The sequence below is a fragment of the Amphiura filiformis genome, chromosome 13 (genome assembly GCF_039555335.1).
Source record: "Amphiura filiformis chromosome 13, Afil_fr2py, whole genome shotgun sequence".
Taxonomy (NCBI): domain Eukaryota; kingdom Metazoa; phylum Echinodermata; class Ophiuroidea; order Amphilepidida; family Amphiuridae; genus Amphiura; species Amphiura filiformis.
In genome coordinates this window covers 65,447,746-65,475,303 of record NC_092640.1, presented here as the reverse complement: position 1 = coordinate 65,475,303, position 27,558 = coordinate 65,447,746, and the positions used below count along the sequence as shown (strand labels likewise).

Genomic DNA, 27,558 nt, shown 5'->3' with positions numbered 1-27,558 from the left:
CGGATATACTAAATGCACAATGTACCTAAGGGATGCTATAAAGTGGCTAATACAGGCATACGGGGGCCAATAATAACCCGTATCAAGTTAACATTTTTATTATGGCTATGTGGAACATCAACATTTAGTCTAATCGGGGTAACTGTGGACCGTTTTATAGCAGTTTCACACCCTCTAAGTTACCAGAGTATTATGACAGGTCGTCGGGCAGTAATCATCATAGCTTTATCATGGGTTATCTCGGCTATTGTCGGGTTTTTACCCGTTGTCGGATGGAACAAAGGATATCCATCAACTCCTGGTTGTTTCTTTATGGAAATTATTGATATGAAATACATGTTGTTTAACGCCGTCGTGGTGATATATATACCGCTATTTGTTATGATTGTATTGTATGGCTTCATCTACAGGGCAGTCCGTGAGCAGGTAAGTCTACTTTCCCGTCGCGATTATTCGCATACACTAGCAACTTCGTTTATTATCTCGTTTTCCTTCAAATTTTCCAACGAAAGTAATATTAATTTGCAATTCTACGCTGTTGCTTTATTATTTCTTAACCTATTTGTATTTCATGGCATAAGGATTAGTGAAATATTCTAATATATTTACAGCATTTTCAATACAATCGAAACGACAGCACAAAATACTTACATATAAAAATACGTACAATTGTTCGATAGACAAATTCTAAAAGAAGAAACCCTAGTTTTTCTCCTTAAACCGAAACTTATACCAACGCTAAAAGCATGAGGTCCAATTCACATGGAACAACACACATATTATTACCATCTTTTGTCTCAACAACACGCCAAGTGATACTTATTTCCATCCTCGTTGTTCTAGATTTCACTTTCTAGATGATATCTGTAACCAGATTTACATCACTCAATGGCTAATCTCATTTTGTGTACACCATACATTTCACACTAGACAGGTGGAAAGTATAATAGTTACACCTTAAACAGACAGGTCAACTTCACAATAGTATGCCAATATTCATGAATGCTAGAGTAACGGAAACTACTATGAGATATTTTTACGTTGAGAACATCTAATATGATCTGACCAGGTTCTATAATAAACCAACTGATTCTTTCCATACCCAAATTCTGTCACTACTATTACAATGTACTAGATGGCAAGTGCTAAGAAGATAAAAAGGAGGAGAAGAAGAAGAGGAGAATGATGAAGTAGAAGAAGATAAAGAGGATCAGGAATAAGAACATGAAGTTAAAGTAGAAGATGTAGAAGATGTAGAAGATGAAGACAAAGAAGAAAACACGGAAGGAGAATGTGTAGGAGTAGAAAGTAAATAATAATCTATTTGAGTAGGCTATTTGTGGCAATTTCAATTTCCACAGGTAGTATGAAAATATTTGAGAAAATCAATTTCAATTTGATTTGTTTTTTGTTTTTTAACATTTGAAAAGTACATTTACATTGGCATGCGTGTTACCAAAAAAAAACTTATTTCGTCAGAGACATCTGCCAAACCCTTATAGTCATGTTAACAGTATGCTTCTTTTTGCCGAATTACTTTACTTATCTTTTACGATCACTAGATTCTCAAAAATAATATGCTCATCTGTTACGACACAGTTTTTCAATACCAATATGTTTCTATACCAACATGATGAACTTTGAACACTACGATTGGATTAAAAAATTCATGTATTTTAACTAGAGGCTAAATTATGCACATTTGCACATGAATGTTAAATAGATTGTTTAAAAATACCACCACAAATGAGACTATTTTGCTCATTGTTGATATTTCGTCATTACATCACTACATTATTAACTCATCGTATAGCTTTGCAAAGTTCTGTACTTTGTTCTGACAGCTCTTTCCCGATTAAATCAATTCCAATACTAATCAAATAAAAGAGCGCGGATTTAATTACAATCGATTTGAGCTCAGATTAGTACATTTGACACTTTGGAGCTGCGACTTGATTAATACTAGAAAGCAACTGGCCTAATATTTGAGATTGATAGACGTCGTAGACATGGTTGTATCATCCACTCAATCATAAGAGTAACGTATATTCGAGAGATTATTTGAAAATAGGACAATGTTTTAATATAAAAATTGCAAAAATTCAATGGAAGAATCAAATTGTGATGGATGGGAATACCAGTTCTAATTAAATTGCTATAGGGGATATAGTTAAAATAATTACTTACAATGTAAAGGAATGAAGAAATCGTTTTGAAAATTGTGTACAGTACATTTATCTCAGTTAGAGTTCATTTCACTCTGGAAAGTGTGACGAAAGATTGCAATTTACTCAGAGTTAAATTTCACTCCATTGATCACCGCAACCAATCCATAAAATAGTGATATATTAAATTTAGAGAGAAAATGGTTATTGTTATCGCGTAGCGAGGGCCCGGAGCGAGGGCTTACTTTTCAATTTTAATGTTATAACCATCTTCTGGTTGTCTTTTATAGAATTTGACGCAGTCATCCGCTGCCTCTAATAGTATCCTCATGTTATACGTGTATATCTACAGTTTGCAACACTAAGTCATGGCTAAAATGTTTATTCTTGGTATAACAAAGATTAATCTACACATACATTAACAATTGGATTCAAATCAAGGAGAATTTGGTGATTAGAGTTTGAGTCATTCTCTTAATTATTGTAATGAACGAGATAATTACTTTTTGTGATGCGTTCATATGCTGCATGAGTACGTCGTGAGGAGAGCATTTGATGGTATTATACAGATCAGGTATCCGTTGGATGAAGCCTTGGATACGCTGACAAAACATCTATTATCGCAAGGTCTTATTACAACCTGGGCTACACCCCAGTGTTAAAAACAATAAGGCAATAATCTGTGGAGGAGATGAAGACCAACACATTAAACATGTTAAGGTTGATTGCAAAATTGTGAAACAAGTTGACACTTTCAACTTTCTGTGATTACTCATAGTCAATGCATGGGACGTTCGCAGGAAATTAGAAGACACCTATCCATGGCAAGAATACCTGCAATTGCTTTGACAGATATATAAAAAGACAGATGTGAGCTCCAAAACTATCTCGTTTTCCCGATTGTTCTGTATCGGATATAACGGTGGTTAAAAGGGCAGATTAGAATAAGATTTTATCTTTTGATATGTGATGCTGACGGAAAATGCTGAGCATATCGTGGAAGAAACAGGATCAATGAAATTGTTAGAAACCAAATTTAAGAACATGCTACCCTGTGCCAAAAAGCAAAATTATATTTTTTTAGACGAGATGCTGAAAATAGATTTATATTTATGCAAGGTTGCATGGAAGCTTAGATGGACTGATAGAACAAAATAGTCAATTTGTCGTAGCTTACCGCCAACTTACGACTGAATGAAATTTTGACGAAAGTACCATCATCAACAGAGTCACAAAGGGTCAGTCATGATTCATAGGACAAAGACGACGATATTAGTTTTAACAATTATAAAACAAAAATACGTAACGCAAGGCAGCTGTACCTGGCGCCACTTTATTTAAACACAAAAAACATTTCAGAAAATTGATCTATAATAAATATAAACACAATTTGACCACCATCAATCTCCGTTATTACCTACCACACACAAGCGCTTCTGCATAGAAGAATAACATTAGAGCAACAAGGAGAGCATTTTCATAGTTTATTATGAATTGAAAATCACCGTAGCTTGTCAATGCCCTTAAGGTATTGATATACCACATGCATCATTACACTCTTTCTTTTTAATCTATAAAGACTCACTTTAGCAGAACTTTCCAACATTAATTAGCACTTTTACGGAATACCTTTATTCATGCAGTCTATAAGTAAATACTTGTGACATCCTTACGCTGTAAATTGAAGGGTTACTTCAATTCTATCACATCTTCAATATCTACCAAAAAAGTATACACTATAGAATGCAGAAACTGTAAAATGTCTATAAAGCAGCTAATGGGCCTATTTGCACCAACCCCTCGACATTTTCTGCCTTAGATAACTACTTAATCCAATATACTTATTTATGTTTGTTGTGAAGGGAGCTATTGCATATAGGGCATTCTTACGCTAACCTTTCAAATGTTCGGCATTAACTTATTAGATAACTACTTGACGCAGAGCACTTATTTACATTTTAAATACTTACCATAATTTTATTAATATCAAACTTGTATGCTCTGGTGAATGTAGTTTGCATAAATTATGGAGCTTAATGTATGAGCAAACTTCAGAATTTAGGAAGCTGCTTGTTCCGTTTATTTCCAATATTAAATTAAGCATACAAATGGTATTGATTGATTGCTAGTCGATCTTACAATCAAATTACGATGTTATTGGTTTGCGATATAATCTACATTTGAAAATCACATAATTCTACATCAACGCATCTTACCACCGTGTATTCCATGGGGCCTCCTCAAGGATAATTGATATGAATCTGTCACTGACATATTCTGAGCAGCACATTTGTACTTATAAAGACGCATGTCTTTATTCAAATCTACATGATTGTCGCTATTAATTGGAATTGTATAATTTAGTTTTGCTCGAGAGAATATAAATGTATGTCAAAGAGACACGTCTCTTTCGAAGGTCGTAGGGAGATTGAATTTTCATATAATACATTGGAAAACATTATCATTTCGCGATCTTCTTTAGAATAATATCAAGCATTTTTAATATTATAACCTTGATGGATATAGTATAGAGACGTGCCACGAAAAAACTTACATTTCTAACACAGAACAATGACAAAAAATCAAACAGATATACGTCCACACCCACAACCCGACCTCACATACGTCCACCCCAAAAAAGTGTCCCATGGAATTTTCTCTCACATCACGACACGCCACAAACAGACAAAGGCACCTCCATCATACACCAGCAAGCACAATCAACAAGGCACATACTATAGACGAATCCAACGAGCCAAGTCATGGTCAGGATTTGGTCGGCCATTATTGGGTCCCCGCAGCATCAAACTGATGTTGTGACTGCCCAATTGGGTGGATTAAAGCCGCTTAAAATTCGATGTTAGATTCTTTTGTGTTGTAAACTGTCAGCATTCTTTTGTCTACGCGTAACACGGGTGATAGAATGCAGTTTAAGATACCCTCCAAGGCCGCATCATTTCACATTTTAGGTGAGATTGAGCCGACGGGGACCCAGCTATGGCTGCCATTGAGGTGTAGGAATGCGTGAAATTGGATTCGTCTATAAATGAATCATCTATCTTGAATTGAAGTTCTTTGATCCTGTGGACAAAATCAAACGAGCTCTGAAATTTGTTTACAAAAATATTAGCTTTATAACATTTATATAAAACGTTATGAGAGTCATGTAATTCCATAGAACCATTGTATTTTAAAGCATCGGGAGAAGCTAGCAATAATAATTGAATGATTGAATTCCTTTTGAAACAATAAAATTGTTGAATTCAAATATAAAAAAATAAAAATAAAAAAAATAAAATATATATATATAAAAATATAAAAAAATATAATAAAATAAAATAAAACAAGGCTTTCAAAAAAATCCTTCATTTATTGTTACATTTATTATTAAATATGAGACCATTGATATTAAAATTAAATTTGACAAAATTAATTTCTGGTAACTTCATTATCCTCCGTTATTGCGTCTGATTCGTGGAGCTCATATCCCAGCTCAAACCGGCTTAAAACATTTGGGAAGCAAAGTTCATGTACAGTATTATTGTGAAACACCTGGCTACTCGTATATTGCTGTAAAGTTTTATGGTTTCACTACAAGAACAGCTTGTTAATTGAAATATGGTAATTAACGAATTTTCTTCCTTATTCAATTATCATCCTAAAAACTTGACAATTTTGATCTCGCTACCTTATGATATTTTTTTTCTGTTTCTTGTGGGATTTAAGGTTGTTATAATGTTGATTTTAAGGGTCATCCTAATGTTCTGCCCTTACGTTGAAGTAAGTTTATAATTTTTCAAGCTTGTCTATGCTCTGAAATGCTGTTATATCTTCAACATTCCGCTGCTATATTTGATCTAGCACCTGTTTACTTATTATTCACATCTTTTATGTGTTTTTGTTTGCCAAGTGATTTTTCATCATCTTATCAACACAAACCAAATACTTTTTCCTTGATCTAAATTATTGTGTATGATGCAAATATCAAACCAATGTAAAGCTGCTAAGAGCAAGACACAATGAAAAGAAAATATTGAATTTTGTTTGAAAATAGAAACAAAAACATTATATTTTTCTCGTTTTATTTGTGATAAAAAAAACCGCATTACTCTAAGTGGGTGTCAAAGTAAAAGCAGCAATTCTTAATCTTAACAGGTTAATATTTCAAGTGGTAATCTCACTAGTACAGGAAAGATAAAAAAAAGGGGACATTTTGCATCTCGTTGATAAAGGTCACCATATAAAGAAGATTGCGAAGGATTTAAACCAAAATCTCCTAAAGGCTGTATCGCAATGTTATCAATAAAGAATCTGGGAGGTTTACGACTTTATTCCTTTATGAGAAACAAGGTACGTGGGCATCTAAGCATCCAATGTTTTAAATGTACTAAAACAAAGTCACTACTACATTAGTTGTAGATTGATACTTATTTCTCGTCAGTAACAAGCGATTATTTTACAAATGAAAATGTAAAATTTTCTCAAAGTTACAATATACCTTGTAGATCAAAGTTACAATAAACATTGAAGTGTATTGGTTAAATCTCAAAATCTCAACAGCGCGATAATATATATAAATCCGACATAGTGAGTATAGAGGTGGTGTGACTTAACATGTAGATACATTGATGTAATTGAAGTATCAAGTTGTTTGTGCAAAATAGATCACTATAGACTATATTTAGAAATCCTTTAAAAGCTTTTGTAAGCACTGACCAAACACGCATGTAAACCCTTCAAAAGGTTTGGAAACTTTCCAAAACGGTTTTATATCAGAAATATTTGAAATCTATATTCCACATTTTTCTTTCCTGTCAAAATTGACACCAAATTTGTGACCATAACTTATTCCATGGTTGAGTAACTGTCTTTTAAAGACACGGAGGTCTCAAAAAAAATCTGCCAAATCTGCCATTGTCTGCGCCATTTGCATCAGTAAAAAGGAGTAAGGAATATCACACTGTTTCATTAAAACGGTTTCGATGTGCTGCCAGCCAGATGTACTGTTCTTCTGCAGCTGTTGTTTTTCTTGAGCGGCCACTTCTGGGTCTGTCTTTGACATCTCCGGTCTGACGAAACTTGGCTTTTAGCTTGACGATCATAATGCGGGAAACTCCAAAATTTGCCGCAACTTGATTCTGAGGTACGCCAGCCTCAAGATGACCAAGAGCTTGAGCCTTATCCAGATCTGATAATCGAACCATGGTTGATTAGAACTTTCTTGCAAATGACCACTATGAAGAATGACCAGCAAGATATATTGACTTGCGTTGATCCATTTGAATCCACCTTAGAACTGTTAATCCCATCCTATCACTTTTCATTCAACACGATGTACTGCAAACAACTTTTCATTCATTCTTTTATTCATGGAAAACCCACTCGTTCATTCATTCAAAGCAATGAGATAAGCGCAGATAATTGTCAGTTTGGCACATTTTCTTTGAGACCTCTATGTATTTCAAAGAAAGTTACCCAGCAGTGGAATATGTTATCGTCACAAATGAGGTGTCCTTGTTGACAGGAAAGAACAATGGTTTCACTGATATGAAACAATACAGAGAATGATTTAAGAAATGTCTGATATACAGCCGTTTGTGAAAGTTTCCAAACTTTTTGAGGAGTTTATAAGTAGAACTTGCATATTTATCTACGGAATAAATTGTCAATATTTTTAAAATCCTACTTGGTGATTATGTGCCAAATGCCAAATGCCAGCGGCTATGGTAAGTTATTTGCACAGCAAAAAGTGAGAACATGGTTTTTGCAATACAAACCTCGGTGTATTAGAAAATCTACTTTAGATAGGGAAACGAGGTTTGAAAACAACATATGCAGTAAATTGGGAATGTGTACATTTTACTATTGTTCTCAAAAACGACCAAACCCATGCACAGACAGATACACTATTTGGAGTGGTAGGAGAAAAGTGTTATAGCTAATTGGATCCGCATTGAGATATACTCCATTTTGAAGAAATAACTTGAGTATTGTACCATAAAAACTGTTGGTTGTAAAAAAAATGTTAGAAGTTGATATGTTTACTCCTGGTAATACATTGTGTAAAAATTTCAATGAAAATTATAACATTTCCACACGAGGTCTGTGAAAAAGTCACATTCATGCGATTACCACCTACCAACGAATCAATCCGTTGCTTCTTGCGATTGTATAAAATACGATAACGGTCATTTGCTAAAAAGGTGTCGCTCGCCGCTGGCGTCATAGCTGATGACTTCAATCCAACAACAGGATATTGGATATTTTTTCACCAGAAACATTGATGAAAAAAGTTCCTATTCTGTTATTGAACATTGGAAAGGTCATTGCCACATATCAATTCAGCATACAAATAACGATGTCTTCAATCTTGACTAAGATTAATTCACGAACCAATCCATGATATCCTCTCTCATTGCCTTCTAGCATGTCCCGGTGATCATATAAAGAACATTTAAACATGAGGAGACTACGTGTTTATGTAGAGGATAAATGCATATCGAATCTCCTTGTTAATAAAATGACGGAATATTATGTTTCCAGCTTCAGAAAGTCAATAAATCATCGGATAATTCCTGTCATATGAATTATATATTGATAAAGTATCTGAAACCTATGCGTGTATCTTATGTGTGCCATGTATGAGTTGGAGAATGTAAATGATTTGACCGACTGAAATAAAACTGCCATGACTTTATCCGGAAAAAGTTAATAGCAGTACATTTAGCTATAGACTGCGCAATGTACTGTGGCTGCAAATAATCGACAAAATGATCATCACATCACGATGATCATCACGTCACTTCAACATCGATGGAGCAGAAAAACATATGCAGTAAACATGTCCGATGAATAGAGTAGACTTTTTCACTTTCTACTTACCATTGCCCAAGCACAACTGAAGATTTTTGTAAATTAGACTACTCTTGGAGGTAAATCGGAGGTAAAACGAGGTAAATGACAAATGTAAATGCAAACCGGCCTTTGTTTGATGCTGTCTGCTTGCAAACACATTGTGTCCATATGGAAATTTATTGATAATGGCTAAATATTAACTACCGGTATCGTGACTTAATTTTGCAATAATACTGATTATAATGTAGACTGATAATATAATATTATGCCTTAGCGTTTGAAAAATCTGAATTCTAAGAGAAAGGAATATAGCTGTAACTACATAGCTAAAACACGTCATCGATTCGTATTATTATACATAACAGTCATGTTTATACAATAGTACAGCTTTATACCTAAGGATATAATATTAAACGTCATAGTCATATCAATATTAAATGCTCATGAGTAACGTATACGCGATGTTTACGTTATAATCTAAAAACTATATTGACACCACAGTCATGGATTATAAATATTGATTCCATCAACCAAGTCAACAGTCAAATGATTATACTACACACCATACTAGAACTTTGCTCTTGAATTAATTTTAAGCGGGATCTTAAACATTTGTTCTACTACTATATTCCTGTGTCCTTTCATTCCATAAAAACTAGGATGCTTTTGGCTTTTAAAGTGTCAGAGTACTAACATATTTAACTTCTAATCCGATCCCAAGTGTGTTTTCATATGTCACAATGGTTATGTGAGCAGAAAAACAAATCAGTGCGTACACTACTATATCAGACGCTTTCGCATCCATCTTGCACCGATTTTACGATTGATGTTGACAATACTTTGAACTAGAAATAGCTGAATTATTACAAATTACAATCGTTACCTATACTAAATGTTTACACATTTTTTGATAGCTTGAAATTATTGCAGATTAGGATTGAAAATAATAGAACCGATAATATTTGTCATTCTTCTATCATTTATATTTCACCTGATGATTTGGTGGTTTGATTTGATGGTCTTGTGATGTATTAAGTGAAAAATAACAGCTGAAAGAAACGGACTTTAAGCAGACAGACAGACATATTAAACACAACGGGAAAGTAAATAATAAAGTTGGTAAAAAGAACACCGTTCAGTTTCACATGGAATATTATGTAGCTGATTGAACGTGCCAGCACATTTCAACAATTATTGTCATATATTGTCATACAATCTCTATGCATCAACACGGAAGACGGAAGCTTCTCTTGCAAAGCTATTCGACTTCAATACTACTATACGAGATGGTTATGTGCTAAATGGAAATACGGAAGTAAGTCATCCGCGATGTGAAGAAGAAACCTGTTTTGCTAGCCGTATTTGTTCAAATAATAGTAAATATAAACGAAATGCCAGATATTGCATTTTCATTGTGAGAGTACAAATTGGTAATGTTTGTAACCGATTCATTAGTGTGTTATCAGATTCGCTAGGATTCTGCCAACTCGTGTGATTACATACACTTTTACAATGTTGTCACTCTTAGCGCCAGACCAAATTACTATTTTTTTCACGTTTCTGGGCTGATCAGAATTGAAGTCACGTTACACTCCCGTGCGGCGGTAATTAATTCCAAGGAACATTAAATAGAGGCGTGCAGGGTTGGTAACATTGCAGGCTCGTGCAAGCGAAATAACACAGCTCAAGGCGGTTGATAGCAGTCGTTGCATTGTGTGTGACTGTAGGCTTTTGAGTGAAATATACAAGGTAAATTTTAGAAAGAGGACGATTCAAATTTACGAGGGTGCTTACATTGCGCAAATTGGATCTTGCTTGTACGTTACAGTTGATTGTAATGTTCTTTTAAAAACCACAATAAATTCAACAATTTATGAAATTTAAAGACACATTCATTGAACTCTAGAAAAGTTTATTTTAAAATATCACTCTCTTATTAAAAAAGCGGCAGTAATTTAAGACTACCATTTGAGCTAATTTGAGCGAAACATAAATGGGTAATCGCATGTCTTAATTTCTCAAGAGCGTACTTTGATATTAAAAGTAGCGGTATCTATTTTGGTATCACCGAGGAGACCAATTATAGCTATACATTGATAGCAACGAAAAAAAGACGCGACGCATAGGATGTTTACTATACACCAGGCACAAAAAAAAAGAAACTCGTCAGTTATAGTCATCCTTGCTGTTCAACAACCTGATAATTTTGGATTATTCTGAAATACCGTATGCATTTTGTTAAATGGACTTTGCTTTCACATTTGACACCCTGTTCGTGAAGATCGAGCAAGAATTGACCAAGATATGCGCCTCTATACCCTCAAACCCTAAAGTCAAAAGTTGCGTACATCAAGCGCGTGATTTTCTCGCGTTGAGCAAGTCGCTTGGAGACGTATGCGTAGGCCCGAGCTTAACCTATTTCGTGATGCCACTTTAAGGTGTGGTTTAGTTTAGCTCTCATTATTATCAAATTATAGCAACATTATCAGGAATATGAAACTGTCTATGTGTAGTTTGACTACTATCCTCTTGAGCTTTTTAAGTATATAGAACTGGTCCCGTTTCCCTCGATGTCGCACACACTGCGAGCAGGAAGCGCAAAACAAGAAATGGCTCTTAATCCTTACCTTCAAGTTGATGAAACCACGATTTGCTAATATCACCTGAGCACTCTTACCCGGAATAACATTTTACATTATTGTAGCCGATGAAAGCGCAATCTAACGGAACTATTTTTACACATTGTATTGAATTATACATGGGAACTTGATACCATATACAGGCTGAGTCAAAAAGAAGTAAACTCATGTTTGAGGGCTGTAACTCAAGAACTGTAAAGAATCTGCTAAACATGAAAATACCACTGGAAAGAGCAAATTCTATTTGATTTGATTTGATTTGTTCGGGTTTTGACAACCCTGGATAACCCAAGAAAGCCTCTATTGAAGCTTATTTCCATTGGGGTCCATTTGAACATCGGGACGGGTTGAGAACAGCCAGGGGTTAACACCCTACTCTTTTCGCAACTGGCTGCGAAATACATGTACAGGTATGGCTCTCTGCACATGGGACCGACGGCTTAACGTCCCCTCCGAAAGACGGAGTACTTTCATGATTCATTTACCCAATTCTAAATGAACCATGGGGAGAGCAGAAGTCTGAATTTAATCTACAGAAGTTGCCAATTAATTTCAGACTTTTTTTTCCCAAGTCAATATCCCAGCAAATCGCCACCGCTGGGAATTGAACCCAGGACCTCATGCACTGAAGGCAAGTACCCTAACCATTGCGCTACGCTCTCCCTACAACGTTGAAATAAAAAAAGAATTGTTGCAATTGCTCACAACAAACTCAAGTTATACTCATTTGAATACAACCACCCATTTTTGTAGCTGCACACGGTTTCACTTCCCAAGTAGGGGCCTACCTATTATACTGATTGGTAAGGCGCGATATTCAAATGCAAATAAATTTCTGTGGCAGGTGTGGTTTCGATCAACAATTCCTACATATTAAAGGGCTCTTTTCAATATGAATTTTACTTCATTGCACTACATTATAATAAAACGGGCCAAATGACAACACTGCACCATAATTTACCGCACGGGAGCGCACGTTTATGTCGACGAAGTATCATGATGCAAAGAGTCCCACTGAAGTTCAGCGTCTCTTTGATTAGGGGGGTGTGATAATTCAAAAATTTTATGAATTGCTGCTGAAAATATGGTATCGACTATACTAAACAAGAATATGATCATTAAAAATAAATTTAAGTAGATTAACCCCCCTGTACATGCCCCCTGAAGATTTGGTATCAAGGTTGCCGAATTCGGCAGCCTTGCACATGCTTAATGTAGTAGATTATCATAGAAACTGAAAGAAATTGTGATTCTTGAGCCGGTTTAATAATTATTTTGTATTGTAAATGCTGAGTTTGATACAATATGTTGACAATATCATAAACAGCTTATCAGCTGGAGGATAATTATCACTTTTTATTTGTCTAGAAGAGTGTGCAATGCTTCATTGAAGTCTGTTAATCCAGCCGCAGTCTGCCTTATACCCCGTTTACATTGGGCAAAAGTCGTAATCGACTTAAGCCGTATTTTGAATTACGACCGCAAATTAATTCGTTTAGTGGGTGTTTACACTGCATCGGCTTAATTCGATTTCAAATTCGCATTCACGAATATCGAATTCGTTTGTTACCAATGGTAACGGCAGGTAAATACGAATTCAACAACGTGTTCGTTTACATTAGCGAAAAGTCGTAATTAATGACGACTTATTCGAATTCACTTGAAATGAATGATGATACAAGTCATCATTGGAATTACGACTTTTGAATTACGATTAATTACGACTGTACCTGTTTACACGTATGATACGAATTAAGTCGATTACGACTTTGGTGAATTCGATTACGACTTTCGCCCAATGTAAACGGGGTATTAGACATCACATTCCTCAAATAAAGGTTCAGGTTTTCGGCATTATATTTCACACACAGTTTTCTATGATCTTTTAATTGCAAACATCACTTGATTTAAGAAGTGAAAGACTTGTGTCCCTTGCATATCTTCAAGATACAGCTGCTTTTGGATCGGTGGCTTGTCAAGCTTCTCTGGATCCATGGAAGATAGGCCTATGGCATGCTCAGCTGTATAAGATCACATTCCCCAAAGGTAAAACTGTCTCCCTTCTGCTTCTGAAACCCGGAACAAGACATGATCGATCATCTTTATCTTTGTGGCTTCATATATGAGAAAGATTCTGCTACTTTAAATGAGTAGGCCTGTCACAAATGTCATTATCATACATGTACTTGATTTGCTGGAATCTGTCCATTGACACAAAGGAGAATGCTAGAATGTTGATGTTAAGGAGAAGGTTCTTGGGATCATTGCGCAATTAGTCATTAAAGTTGATAAAAGGCTGGTATCAGTTTTGAGTAGGTTGTAACTGTTGAAGTTTAGTTAGTGAAAAATATGGCTCTATAATTATGATGTAAACTAATCAGAGTTCCTGTGTAGTAAGACTATATGGTTTCAGGAAGTCCAGATCCCAGAAGCACTGACAATGCATGCAAGTATGTGTTTATATCGGGCCTACTTTTGAAGATCTTCTAGATAGCTAGAGTTATATCCTATATGTTAAGTCATTAAAGCGTTTGTCCTTCAGGCTCACTGGGAAATGTGGATGTCAATTCACTGGACTTTCCTTGTTCCATGATTTATTAACTTTGTATGCAGCCAAGTGCCTGTTGACGATGAGGCAGTAGTTGAGTAGAATTATTCTTGGGTATTTTTTGGGTCTACCTATTCTGTTCCCAATTACGTGCTTGGTAAGACTCTTAGGTCCGTATGCACAAATGAGTTAGACCGGGTCTAAAGTTAGACCTGGTCCCAGGACAAGGACATTTTCCTTTACATTTTCTTAAGCTATTTATTTTGTCTTATTTTTGGACTTTGCATGTAAATCTTTAGAATTTGCTAGCTACTCTATGAAGTAAATAAGAGTAAAAGACCATTCCTGATGGAACTCAATTCCACTTTTGTGCATACGGACCTTAGGGCCTACACCTAGAAAAGATGGTCAGACATAAACCCAGAATCCAGCCTTTCATCAACAAGACTTTATACACCTTCACTGTGAGCTGTTTGATCTGTAATGACAAAGTCTATCTTTTCATTTTAAAGTGTTTTTTTTAGCTCCACTTGCTGCTTCTAAGATCACGAATATAGGCCTACTCACTTTTTACACCACACCAACCTATAGGCCTAAATGTCCAAAATTGCTCAAATGTCATCATATGGAACTAATTTCACACTAGCTAATCAAGAAGACCACATACACAACCCATAGTTTTAGGGAAAAGCACTAAAATCAAGTGTTTACAGCCATTTCAACTTCCATTAATGTCGTCTGCTACACAACCCTGCCGAATTCGGAAACCTTGTTTCAAAATTTTCAAGGGGCATGTACAGGGGGGGTTAGAAATCATTTTTTAATAAAATTCTTTCATATTCTTGATTTCCAATGTTGATACCATATTTTGAACTGCAATTCATATTAAAAAGTTGAAATTTGCAAAATAACACACCCCCCTACTTTGATTCGTCTCCAATTTCCTACAGCTAACCGGGTTTCATGTAAGGGAGCAGTATATAAGAATGTGAACAAGCTCAATGGGCATGGGACACTAAGGAACAGACAGCCGGAAGCTTCAGGCAGACCACGAACTGCTAGATCACAACATTGCTAGAGTTAGACATGCGTTACAGCAAGACCAAAGATCAGCTCAATCCTTTATCCAACATTCCCTAATCAATGGGTCTGCCGGATCGTTCGTAAAGACTTGAATTGGTATCCCTACAAACTATAGTACCGTCATGTACTTTGTTGAATATTAATTAAAAGCAAAAGTTGTCTTTTCAACAATAAATCCTGTTAGCACTTTGCTGATTCGTTGAAATTGAAATGGATGAAAACCAATCAGGCGTGTGCAGCTACAAAAATGGGTGGATGTATTCAAATGAGTATAACTTTAGTTTGCTGTGAGCAATTGCAATCATTCTTTCTTTAATTTATACGTGTAGAATTTGCTCTTTCCAGTGATATTTTTACTTTTAGCAGATTCCTTGCAGATCTCAAGTTACAGCCCCTCAAACATGAGTTTACTTCTTTTTGACTCAGCCTGTATGAATGATTTAAATGCTATGTGATATTTGTACGATGCATTCTTCAAACTACAGCTGTATGTTTCGTCAGGAATACGCTTTCGTTACAATGACATAGTAGTTTAAAATACTTTTCTACTTACGATAAAACCTGTGTTTTGAAGTTTAATAATGTTATAATTTAATATGTTTTACGAACTTAGAGCGTAGTATCAGGAGTAGAATGACATAAAGGAGAAGGTGAATATTTAGAAGATGACAAAATACAATAAATGAGAAGAAGAAGAAAGAAACTAATAAACGATTTCGTTACCTTCAATCAAAAATAACATTCATTATGTGTTCATACAAAAAATACATTCATCTAGCGGCGAAATTGCAAAATGTGTCAGAATCGTCAATTCTCTTTTGCAATGAAAGACAAAATTATTTGATTAATCATTTGCGCAGATCTTGAGTTACTAATTTGATTTCCAGTAAGGCTATGAGAAACGGGTCCTTTTCTTAGCGTGAAAACACCCATTGTTAGCGCAATCCATACGGCTGAGCAGTTTTGCCGTCTCTCTCCGCCCATCATGTCGTTCGCCGCCTGATTTTATCAACAAAAAGTAAATAAATTTCTTCCTTGATCTTAAATTCTATTGTGTTTGAGACAAAAAGTAATCCATTGTAGATGTGAAAAGATGTGTCAAAGTAAAACCCTTAATCAAACAAGGTAAATAGTTTTAAAGTATTAATCTGAATTGTGCTTTATCTGCTTTATCACTAGTATTGATAATAAACTATTTATTATAAATATAAGATATTACACAGTCATTAAAAACGGGGGTTTTTCTTTGCATTTCTTGGATAAAAGTCAGCGAATAAAGAAGATGGATGTGCTTTATCTCGAAATTATAAATAAAGCATCTGGGGGTTTACGACTTATACACCCTTAGAAAAATACACTAGAAAAAATATTTCTCAAGTAAAAAGTAAAAAGTTTTTGGAATAATTTTACAAGAGCGAAAAGAAAATCATTTATTTTACTGTAAAAACCAAAGGTGGGCCTACCTCCTCCTCCTCCTCTTTCTTCGGGATCACTGAATAAGATTTCAATTTAAAACTTTTACTGCAATAGTTATGATGTGGCCATATCTAGGCTAAATGTAAAAACAGAGTAACTCAACCGCGATTTCTATTCGGATTTGGGTAGTGACAGAAGAAGTAAAATATAAAAGCAAAACCAAATACCGCTTACTTCTAAGATGTTGTCTCTCTTGCCGGTAGACCAATATTACTGTTTTTGCGTTTCTGGGTTGATCTATGAAATTGAAATCACGTCACGTTATACGTGCGGTGGATTATTAAATAGGGGCGTGCAGGGTTGGTAACATTGCAGGCTCTTGCAAGCGAGATAATTCAGGGCTGTTGATGCCAGTCATTGCAATGTAAGTGGCTGTGGTGGGCTTTTGAGTGTAAGGTTTCAGATAACTTTTAGAAAGCGGAAGATAATTTACAAGGGTACTTACATGCATGACAGAATTTGAGCTATCTTGCTTGGTCGATGATAAGTCAATTGATCTTTTAACTGCGACAGTAGCAACGTTAAAGGTACATTCATTGAACTCTACAAAAGTACATTTTAAAATCTTTTTAGTATCATTAAACAAAGTGTATGGTTAAATCTAGTTTTGGGGGAACCACATTTGGGTTTATTTGAAGGAAAAAAAACACTACTTCTACAACCGTTCCTTCTTGGCTCTATTAGCTATTACCATGCCACAGGTTTTCATATCTTACCATTGATTGATGAATCATATGATTTATGATATTCACTTGTTTTTGAAGTAGTTAAGCTATATGAATACCATTCAACAATACTTAATAAATCTAATGACATTTTAACCAAACCATCTCTCACTCTAAAGCAAGCTTCAGATTTGATTACATACAGGAAGAATAAAATACAATTTGATTGACTTCACGTAGTCACTTAAAAACATTTTTTTCCTGTAGGAACAAAATTCATGCTTTAAGTGTAACAAGAGAAACTACGATTAATCTTGAAAAATTCAACATAATTCTATTAATGTAATGACATTATAACCAAACCATCTCTCACTCTAAAGCAAGCTTCAGATTTGATTACATACAGGAAGAATAAAATACAATTTGGTTGACTTCACGTAGTCACATAAAAACATTTTTGCTGTAGGAACAAAATTCATGCTTTAAGTGTGACAAGACTGACTACAATTCATCTTGAAAAATCCAACATAATTCTATTAATGTGATGGTATCTCCATTCGTCTTTGTGCAGCAACACGAGTAAAATAGAATAAAACAGAATTAATGTGATATGACCGTGGTAAAGTAGAGAAACGTAAGCAATTCTTCTGTCTATTTTACGATACATAATTCAGTTTTATATAGCAGTTCTCGTTATCATTACATAATAGCAAAGTTGTCAGTAATATAAATCTGTCCATACTGTATTTAGGAACTTTTTATAAGTACAATTTGTCAAATTAAATTGACATGTTGTGAGGAAACTTTCAAAAACTTACTTATATCATTTACCCTACATCACATTAAGTCATTTGTTCTCTAGTTGCTATTCTGTAGATGGAGCTATAATGAGAAATTAGGTTATAGTAAGACAAAAATAATGGATCGTGCCTATGAAGTATACATATTCTGTTCCTTTAACCAAGATATATATAAATTGTAAACACGAGATAACTCTTCTTCCTGCGAAAACTGAATTCCTTTCGGGTAAATGCGTAAAAAACGATATGTACAAAATAATGGATAGTCTGTTTCGTGTGCGACAGAGTTTAAGAAATTGTACTCAGACGTAGAACGCATGACAAGATTGATTGGAAAACAATTGGCCTGCAATTACCCCTAGGAATATCTTAATTTGTTATTCATTGGACGCACTGGGAAACGTGAACGAGACGTTGCTCGGGAATGATGTTACACTTCTGTGATATATACTTCAATGACTTTTGTAAAGTTACTGTCCTTTTGTAAAATACTGGAATGACGTGTATTCTGGCACAGTAACTTAACGTTATTCATATTACCTGAATTATGACGTCAATTGTACTTTTTAGTTTGTTATTGCCTTCTGTGTAGCAAGATGTAATAATAGTAATAATGATGAAATGATAATGAAAATAATCATGTTTAAAAAGTTTTACCGTAACGATTTGATAATCGTACTCATCTATTTTTGTATAAAACACTTATGGAATATCTTTCAGCAACATCATAGATGACTGAAATACCAACGCACTTTTGAAGAGTAGGCAATTATAATGTTTACTCATCAGTATACGCTATTAGAAGTCATTCTCTATTGAACATAATTGTGGCAGAGATACTTTGATATTTAAAAAAACGAAGGAAATTAAATACAATGATAAATTTGGCATATTGAATAATAAAGCGATATCACCAAATAGTATGATATGTTATAAGAGCAGTTGTATTCCCTACAAGCCGCCACAACACAGTATATGGCTTCCTGCCTATTAGTTGTACGTAAAATGAAAGTAGAGCACGCTTATGTTTCAAATTGTTTGTTCAAGTCGTCCGTTGTACCTCCTGAAGCTTTAAGAAATGATTAAGAGAGTTTGATAAGTGATGTAATTATTATTATTTTCTGTCATTATAAAATCAAAAGCCTAGAGCTATTAAAGTTTAGAATGAGGTGATTACGATTCATCATCATCATCATCATCATCATCATCATCATCATCATCATCATCATCATCATCATCATCATCATCATCATCAGTCGGCTGCGGAGCAGGCGACTACAAGCTTTCTCCAACTAATGCGCTCTTGGGCAAGCGAAACAATTTTGTTTGGCTGCAGCATCCCTTCAGTATCTCCCAGGAGGTGCTGGACATACTGTAAGTACAGTGTGCGCGGTCGTCCCGGTTTCCTCTTCCCATGTGGTGGAATATAAAGCGCATATTCTTTCACAGGCTCGCCATCTTCAAGACGCAGTATATGGCCGAGAAATATGAGTTGATGAATCTTGACTCTGGCAACCAGTGGAGTGGTGTTGGTCAGATTGTAGATGGTTTCGTTTGGAATCCGATCCACACGCTTGATGTTTAACATGACTCTGTAGCAAGATGTTGCAAATGCATTGATCTTGTTTTCCATGTCCTTGGTAATTACCCATGACTCGCACCCGTACAGAAAGACAGTAACACACGTTGTCTGAAACAGCTTGATTTTTGTTTTTTTTTGCAGGGACGGGCTTCTCCAAAGGCGTTCCAGTTTCCAGAAAGCTGCCCAGGCTAGTGCTTTTCTTCTTTTTAGGTCTCCAACACTAGAGCCCATCTTGGAACCCAAATACCTGAAGTCTGTGACATGGTTGATGGTACTACCATAGACTTCAAGTGCTGGTTGGGCGTTACAGTTTGCAGTCATATATTCTGTCTTAGGTGCGCTGATTACAAGGCCTAGATCTGCTGCTGCAGTTGCAGTCCTAGTAAGCTGTGACTGGGCCCGGTCTATGGAAGATTCCAGCAGGGCAATATCATCAGCAAAATCCAGGTTATTCAGCATCTTGGCAGGATACCTGCTTGACCGACGTGGGTAGGTAACAATTCCAGCGTCAATTCCAGAAGTTGATTTCATCAGAAGGTAGTCTACCAGGATAATAAACAGGAATGGTGCCAACACATCACCCTGAAGCACTCCAGTTGTTACTTGGAAAGGTTCTGAGATACTGCCATCTACCATAACGGCACTATTGGAGTCTTTGTAGAGCACCTGGATGGCATTGACCACAACCTTTGGTATTCCATAATGCCGCAGCACTGAAAACATGACGGACCTGTTGATGGAGTCGAAGGCTTTTTTGAAGTCCACAAAAGTGACTGTTAAGGGAAGTTGGTACTCCTTGAAGCCTTCCATGATCCTCCTCAAAATGTGAATTTGCTGAATTTGCGACCAGATCTAAAGCCAGCCTGGTTACTTCTCAGTAAAGGATCAATGTGGGGTCGGATCCTGTTCAGAAGGATCTTGTTGTACACTTTTGCGGCAATGGACATAAGCGAAATACCACGGTAGTTTGTCATGAGAGAGAGGTCACCTTTCTTTGGTAGAGGAATGATTACATTCGTAACCCATTGACGTGGTGGTGTCAGCGTTGAGAATACTTCCATACAGAATTCGAGAATCATATCAATCATGCTATCCCCTCCTCCCTTGAAGTGCTTCTGCAGTTATAGCACAGTCCAATGCTGCTGCCTTGTTGGTCTTCATGGCTGCTATTGCTTTGACTACTTCTTCACGAGGTGGGGGCTCAGTGACAATAGGAAGATCTTCAACAGCTGGTGCAGGAAGTTCTGAAGCTGCTGTGCCACTGTCGTTGTTAAGGAGTGAGCTAAAATATTCCTTCCATTCCTCAAGCAGTTCATGGTCACTGGTTGAAGCTGATCCATCTCTCTTTTGACGTTCACCCCTTTCCTTGAGTTCTTCCCAGAAAGCGAGTGTATAATTTTCCAGGTGGTGGTATAATTCCCCATCTCGTCGGCCAGCTTCAGGTCTTTCATCTGCTTATTGAGGGTAGCAAGCTCATCAGATTTATAGGAGTTGTTAAGGCTGGTGTATAAGTTCCTCTATCTTTCTCTAGATTGACGAGACTTTGAAAAGGAGTACCGCTTTTTGGCCTCATCCCTTTCAAGTTTAAGTCTGATGGTTGCATCTGATACCCAACTTGGTAGTCCGCATGGCTCTTGCTTTCCAATAACTTTCTCGGCAACTTCACGGACCGCTGTTTCGAAGGTCTCATACCTGTCAGAGATGGGTGCGGTGTCATCCATGCTCAAGACCTGGAATCTGTTTGATAGCTCCAGATTACGATTATAATTATATATGTGTGTTCTATTTGGGGTAATGCCTTTTTAATTGAGTTAGTCATTGCTTATTTGTTTTATTCGGAAAAGATCTTGCATTTATCAGAACCCTCGAGTAAAAACAACTTCCGCTCAACGTAGGAATAACACTTAATTTAATTTCTTGCATGTTGAATCCTATTTTGAACGTAATTTTTTGGCATATACGGTATAACATAAGACAAAAAGAAGAATGCATTGAAAAAACGGGAATGGCATATGAGATGAAAAGATCACAAGCCGTTAAATTTGATTAATTGAGGTTCCGGAAACCTATTACTGGTTTTTGATCACATACAGCATCAGGTGTCCACATTTTCAACACATCAATATGTAACGAATACACAAATGATCAATTCCATAAATGAACACCTAATTAGTTTTTGTCATAATTGTAATTTCTCTCTGCTGACATCAACTGATTTATAGAAATAATGACGTTTTTGTTTTCCATTCTCTTTTCTTACTTGCATACAGATCCGCAAGATCCAGCCTCTCGGAAGTATTTCATCCGGGAACTCAGTCAATACAGTGAGTGGACAGGAAGCAAAGAATAGTCTCAAAAAGCGTTTATCATCCTACAAGAGAGAGCTGAGGGCCGTTAAAGCTGTGGCGGTTATCATACTTGTATTTATGTGTTGCTGGCTACCGCTAAGCCTCTTTAACACAATAACTTCAATATGCCCATTCCCGAAGTGTAGAATTCCTTTTGAATTATTAAACTTTTTATCATCATATCTCATGCTAATTCTGCCATTAATCCGTGGTTATATGCTTATGGAAGGGACTTTCGAGTGGCTTATCGTCGCACCTTAGCGTCGCTGTTCCCATGCTGCCATATTAATACAGATGATATTGCAACTACTAGGTATCCGGGAGAAGGACAATCTGGAGAAGATTCTACCAACAAATCGTGACCTTCCAAACAAACAATCAACAGTATTAAGGGGGTACTGCTGTACCCCTGCCCAATTTTAGTGCCTATATTTGCATTTTTCTCAAAAATGATAGCGCATTGGTGACAAGTAAGATATGTATATTATACGGGCAAGGACTACAACTACTGCACTGGAAATTTTATTTCAGCACAGACAGCAGTTGTGGAGTTACAGTCAAAAATGAGGGAAAACCAATATTTAATCAATAAATCAATCAATATAAATCAACTACTTCCATTGAGTTGCTGAATTTTCAGTGCAGTAGTTGTAGTCCTTGCCCCTATAATATACATATCTTACTTGTCACCAATGCGCTATAATTTTTGAGAAAAATGCAAAAATAGGCATAAAATTGGCCAGGGGTGTAGTACCCCCTTAAGTATTTATAATGCAAGCTACAGTATTTTCATCGTCAAATGATCTGCAATACGGAAAAAAAAATAAGACATCAAATATTTATAGTATGTTTGTAAAAAGTGAATTTCTTGAAGCCTTAATTAAAGAGAAATGGTGCTGTATTCTGAGAAAATGGTTTATTACTTAAAGTGTGAATTTCATGTAGGTCCTAGTAAAACGTGCAAATAAACACGAGGATACTATGTAGAGGACAGAATAACAACATTACCGTCTCCGTTTTTATTACTACGTGATACTACATGCATTGCAAATTCGTTAGGCTCAACTATCAACTGCATTAAAATGCGACGTCTAACCAATGTTGATTAAATTTTACCAACATTAGATAAAGATGAAAGAATTGTTGTCTTAATTTTTGCACATTAATTAGAATTGTTGATATTTGGAAAGGATCCACGAAATCAATATGTGATATTTAAAATAATATATACACAATTGCACAATTGGAGCAAGTTTAAGGAATACATTGATGTTTTATACCATACACGTTTATTTTATTTGATTTGTCTAATACAGGGTGTCCAAAAAAAAGAGGCCCCTCATTGCACCATCTTTTCCCCCTATTTTTGAAAAGTTGATCAATTATAGTTTGGTATGTAAAAAAACCTTGAGTCGTTAGCTTTAATAAACCAAAATAATTATAACAATCGGTTCACAACTTTTGAAGATATGCTCTTTTAAAGAAATGTCCCCGTGTTTCACTCTGTCCACGGAGAAGATTTGGCTACTTCAAAGATTGAAAAGGAGTACACATACCATGCATGAATATCAAACATTCCTCAATGATAACTTTATAAAATAACTTTATTTATGGAATGGGCTTTACCGGTGGGTTTATGGGCAATGGATTTTGTTAATAGTGTCATTAATTTGTGGGTAAAATGAATGCCGAATGGGACTTCATTTGCTTTACTTGCAATTACTTTTTTTCTTGGTTATTTATGCCTTTTTGTTTTATTATGTTTCTTACTTTCTTACTTTGTTGTTTCTTGCTTTCTTGTTTTTTATTTGCAACATAAGTCATTTCTCTTTTTAGGATAAAAGGTAGCCCTAAAAGGCTGTTTGGTTTGTCTTTGGTTCTTCTGAAGTGAGTTTACTGTGCTGCTCTGCCCTCTACCTGGTTGCCTCCTTGGCGAATACATGTTTCAGCCCTGGTCCTCATTGCATAAATTGCCTTGCGTACCATCCTTGTGCGCCGGATACTTGCAAATGCATTCAGTAATACGTTTGCGAAGATCTTGGATTTTGCCACAAAGGAAAAATTAAGTGGTGCGAGGTCTGGTGATCGTGCAGGCCATTCCACAGCATTTATAAGCCATCCCAACCACTCTGTTTGCTATCCGTGGACAGAGTGAAAAACGGGTACTTTTATTCAAATGGCATATCTTCAAAAGTTGTGAGCCGATTGAAATAATTGTTTTGGTTTATTAAAGCTAACGATTAAAGGTGTCTTTACATACCAAAATATATTTAATCCTGTATATAGTAGAAGACCATTATGTAGAGCTCGTGACCAAATCATAGAACAAAGATTTGAAAGTTTTTTTGGCATCTTTGATTGATTCTGAATCAATTTAGCTTGGGCTCACCTCCTGAAACTTCCGGGCATTGAATGTAATGTTTAGTGTTTATATTGATTGCATAAGTAATTTGACCAATGATTTGATATTGATGGTAGCATTTCTTTTAATTGTAATGCAATTTATATGTGACATTTTGTTAAAAATTAACTGTTGTGTAATTTATACGTAAATTCAAGTTTATTTTAAATCGTGTTTTAAGAATATGTGATGCAATCAAGAAAAATGAGTCGGATGTCGGGAATATTGATTTATAGTATTCCTTCCTTTGTATTTTATTGCTCAGAGCAACACTAAAATGGCCATATCTCTGGAACCATAAGTCTAATTATGATGGGGTTTTCAGCAAAATAAAGCTCTGAGAATGGTTCATATAATGAGCTTGAAAACTGAATTTTGATATTGATCGACATCAGACTCATTTTGCTTGATCGCATCACATATCAGTCCTGTGCTTAAATTTATACGTGTCATTTGTTTTTCGATTGCTAACATAAAAGGGACTCATAAAACGATTTAGAGTAGGTTATATTATTCAAACGTAATAATATAGGTTAAATGAGTTCTACCAGTTCTATTTTTATGTCAAACAGTAATATTTGGATACAAATTAATGACAAACAGTAAATCGGATGAATGTATGGCATCATAATATTGTAAACACAGAGTGCTGTAGTCAAAATGAAATATACAATCCCAGTTAAGTCCGCCGTGTTTCCGACGCGACATACATTGCAATATTCGGTTTAATGAGTAGCTTTTTTCCATTTTAGTCGATCCTTGATGCTGTGAAGAACCGTTCGTAAAATGATGTTCCCACAGCGGAAAACCGAGAGTAAGACATCAGTCGAACTATATCTCAACATATTTATGGTCAATAAAATGGTCGATAGTAATTGTATCCCATTAATTAATTAATTAAAAATCCCATTCATCACCAGTTATCTACTTTTTCATTGTTAATTAATTTATGTCTCAGAAACACTTTGCTGTGTGAATGGTACAAACAAATATTGTTTTTGTCTTTACAAATATCTCAGAAAAAAGCGTTTGACATTTTTCTAGGTTTTGTGGGAACAGGTCACAAGTTATAATATTAATTCTGAAAAAAAAAAATGATTTTGCTTCTGTTTTGGGAGTCCAGGAAGCATTATTATTGTCTCGTGCGAGATAAACTCTTAGGCCACAGTATAGTTTGACGGGGTTTGACCACCTTTACGGACATATTTTTCCGTTACGACAGACGTCATGTTTCAGTTCTTTTTCGACGTTTCGAACGCTGGCGGAAAATTAACTACTGGGTCTGTCGGTGGCCTTTATGTGAACTGACTGTTGACATTTCTGAAAAAATATGAACAATACCGGGAGAAATAGTGGACCTATCGGACTTTGCTTTTATCAACATTTAAACTATCCTGGGCCATCGACTTTGATAGGGTCAGACTTGACTTGCCAGACTTGGACAATCGTTAAAATGGAGTTAAAGTCGCTGCGATTCCTTTGACCTGTTTTCAATGAAAACGAAACAGTTCACGGAAATGGTTTTTGCCAAGATGTAGATCTACACCCTACAATATAATACGAACATGCAGCCAATGTATGCAAGTTTCATGAATACAGCTGAATACGATGGATGCATACTTGTTCTTGTTATACCTTTCATTCACCGGCCCGCAAAACTAAATTATGGCCCTAATCATAATAAAGAATGGTGTGTAGAAGTGTCTTGTATTACACCTTTAAGATGTTTGTTTTAGAAATGTTTAATGGAAGGAAAATGATGACTGAATGCGTATGTTGAATAAAAAACGATAAAAATAAATTGTGTGTGTACAAGTGCTATATTTCATGAAATAGTGCCCTTTTGTTGAAGAACTTACTCACAAAGTTGCCTTTAGTTAAACGTGGTGTTTTGAAACACTTCAGAAACTTCATAGTATCCATTGGTGCCTGTTGCTTCCCTGTCTTTTTTCTTTTAATTTTCCTTACTATCTTATTGGTTTTTTTTTCGGATTTTTTAATTGTTTTACTTGTTTGTTTTTTTGGTTTGTTTTTTAATTTTTAATTTTTTTAATACAGTATAATTATTGTTACGGATTTTTACATGACGCAAGTGCCTGTGGAAACACTGGATTTTTAAAAAGGTTATATAGAATTATAACAAATGCATTAAAATAGCGTCAGGCACAAATGTCAGTGGTTGATTTCGTTTATGATTTGAATTAACATCATTGTACAAATCAAATCAAGATTGATGCATACAATAATCGATAAGACGCTCTGATTTCAAATTCCTTTAATAGCCCTGCATAAAAGCCAAGATACTGACTCAACCGGCTTGTTCTTGTTTAAACTGTGAGTGAATTAGTTTGTTTTGTTTTGTTTTGATAAAACAGCAGTCCAAGTGTTGAGAAACGATGTTCAAGAACCTTTTTTTGATCGTGCCAGGAATAACGAGTACTACTAGCTCATGCTCTGAAGCGTAAAAAATCTATAAACATACAAAACATCTATGAAAGGAAAATAAAAATTATAAAAATCATATTAGATTAAAATTCTTGAAAAAACATTCATCTTTGTTAGTGCAGAACAACATTTTGATTAAAACTATTATTCTTTTTTAATCAATAAGGAAGAATTGCTACAACATTATTATCAATTTAGTGCAGTATTGAAATATGTAGCCTTGCCTTTCTGCAATTGAATTTTCTTTCATATTGTAATCGATATTTCATGTGTTATATGTCTGACCATGGTCTGACAAAAGAAAGTACTTTAACATTTTGGCACACAAATTAGCAATAATGTACCATTTATTTCATCGTCAATCGTCTTACAAAGGTCGTACCACCCCTCAGGTTTTTATCCTGCATACTATACTGTGCACGCATTTATACCTCACGGTTGTTTAATGTATATAGAATTGGCTTCATTATTAACTAAATGCAAACTATAAATTACGCTATTTAACCTAAATCATATTTCTTAAGTTGCAAGGGGTAGGTGATCAATACTAC

General features: G+C 35.4%; 1 protein-coding gene across 1 annotated transcript; it reads left to right on the top strand.

Moving 5' to 3' along the window:
* The first annotated feature begins 12 nt into the window (after positions 1-12).
* LOC140167846 (adenosine receptor A2a-like) lies at positions 13-23,422 on the top strand. Its single transcript, XM_072191136.1, is given in 3 exon segments — positions 13-426; positions 22,084-22,306; positions 22,309-23,422. Coding segments are annotated over 3 exon segments (852 nt in total). The 3' UTR covers positions 22,524-23,422.
* The last annotated feature ends 4,136 nt before the right edge of the window (positions 23,423-27,558 follow it).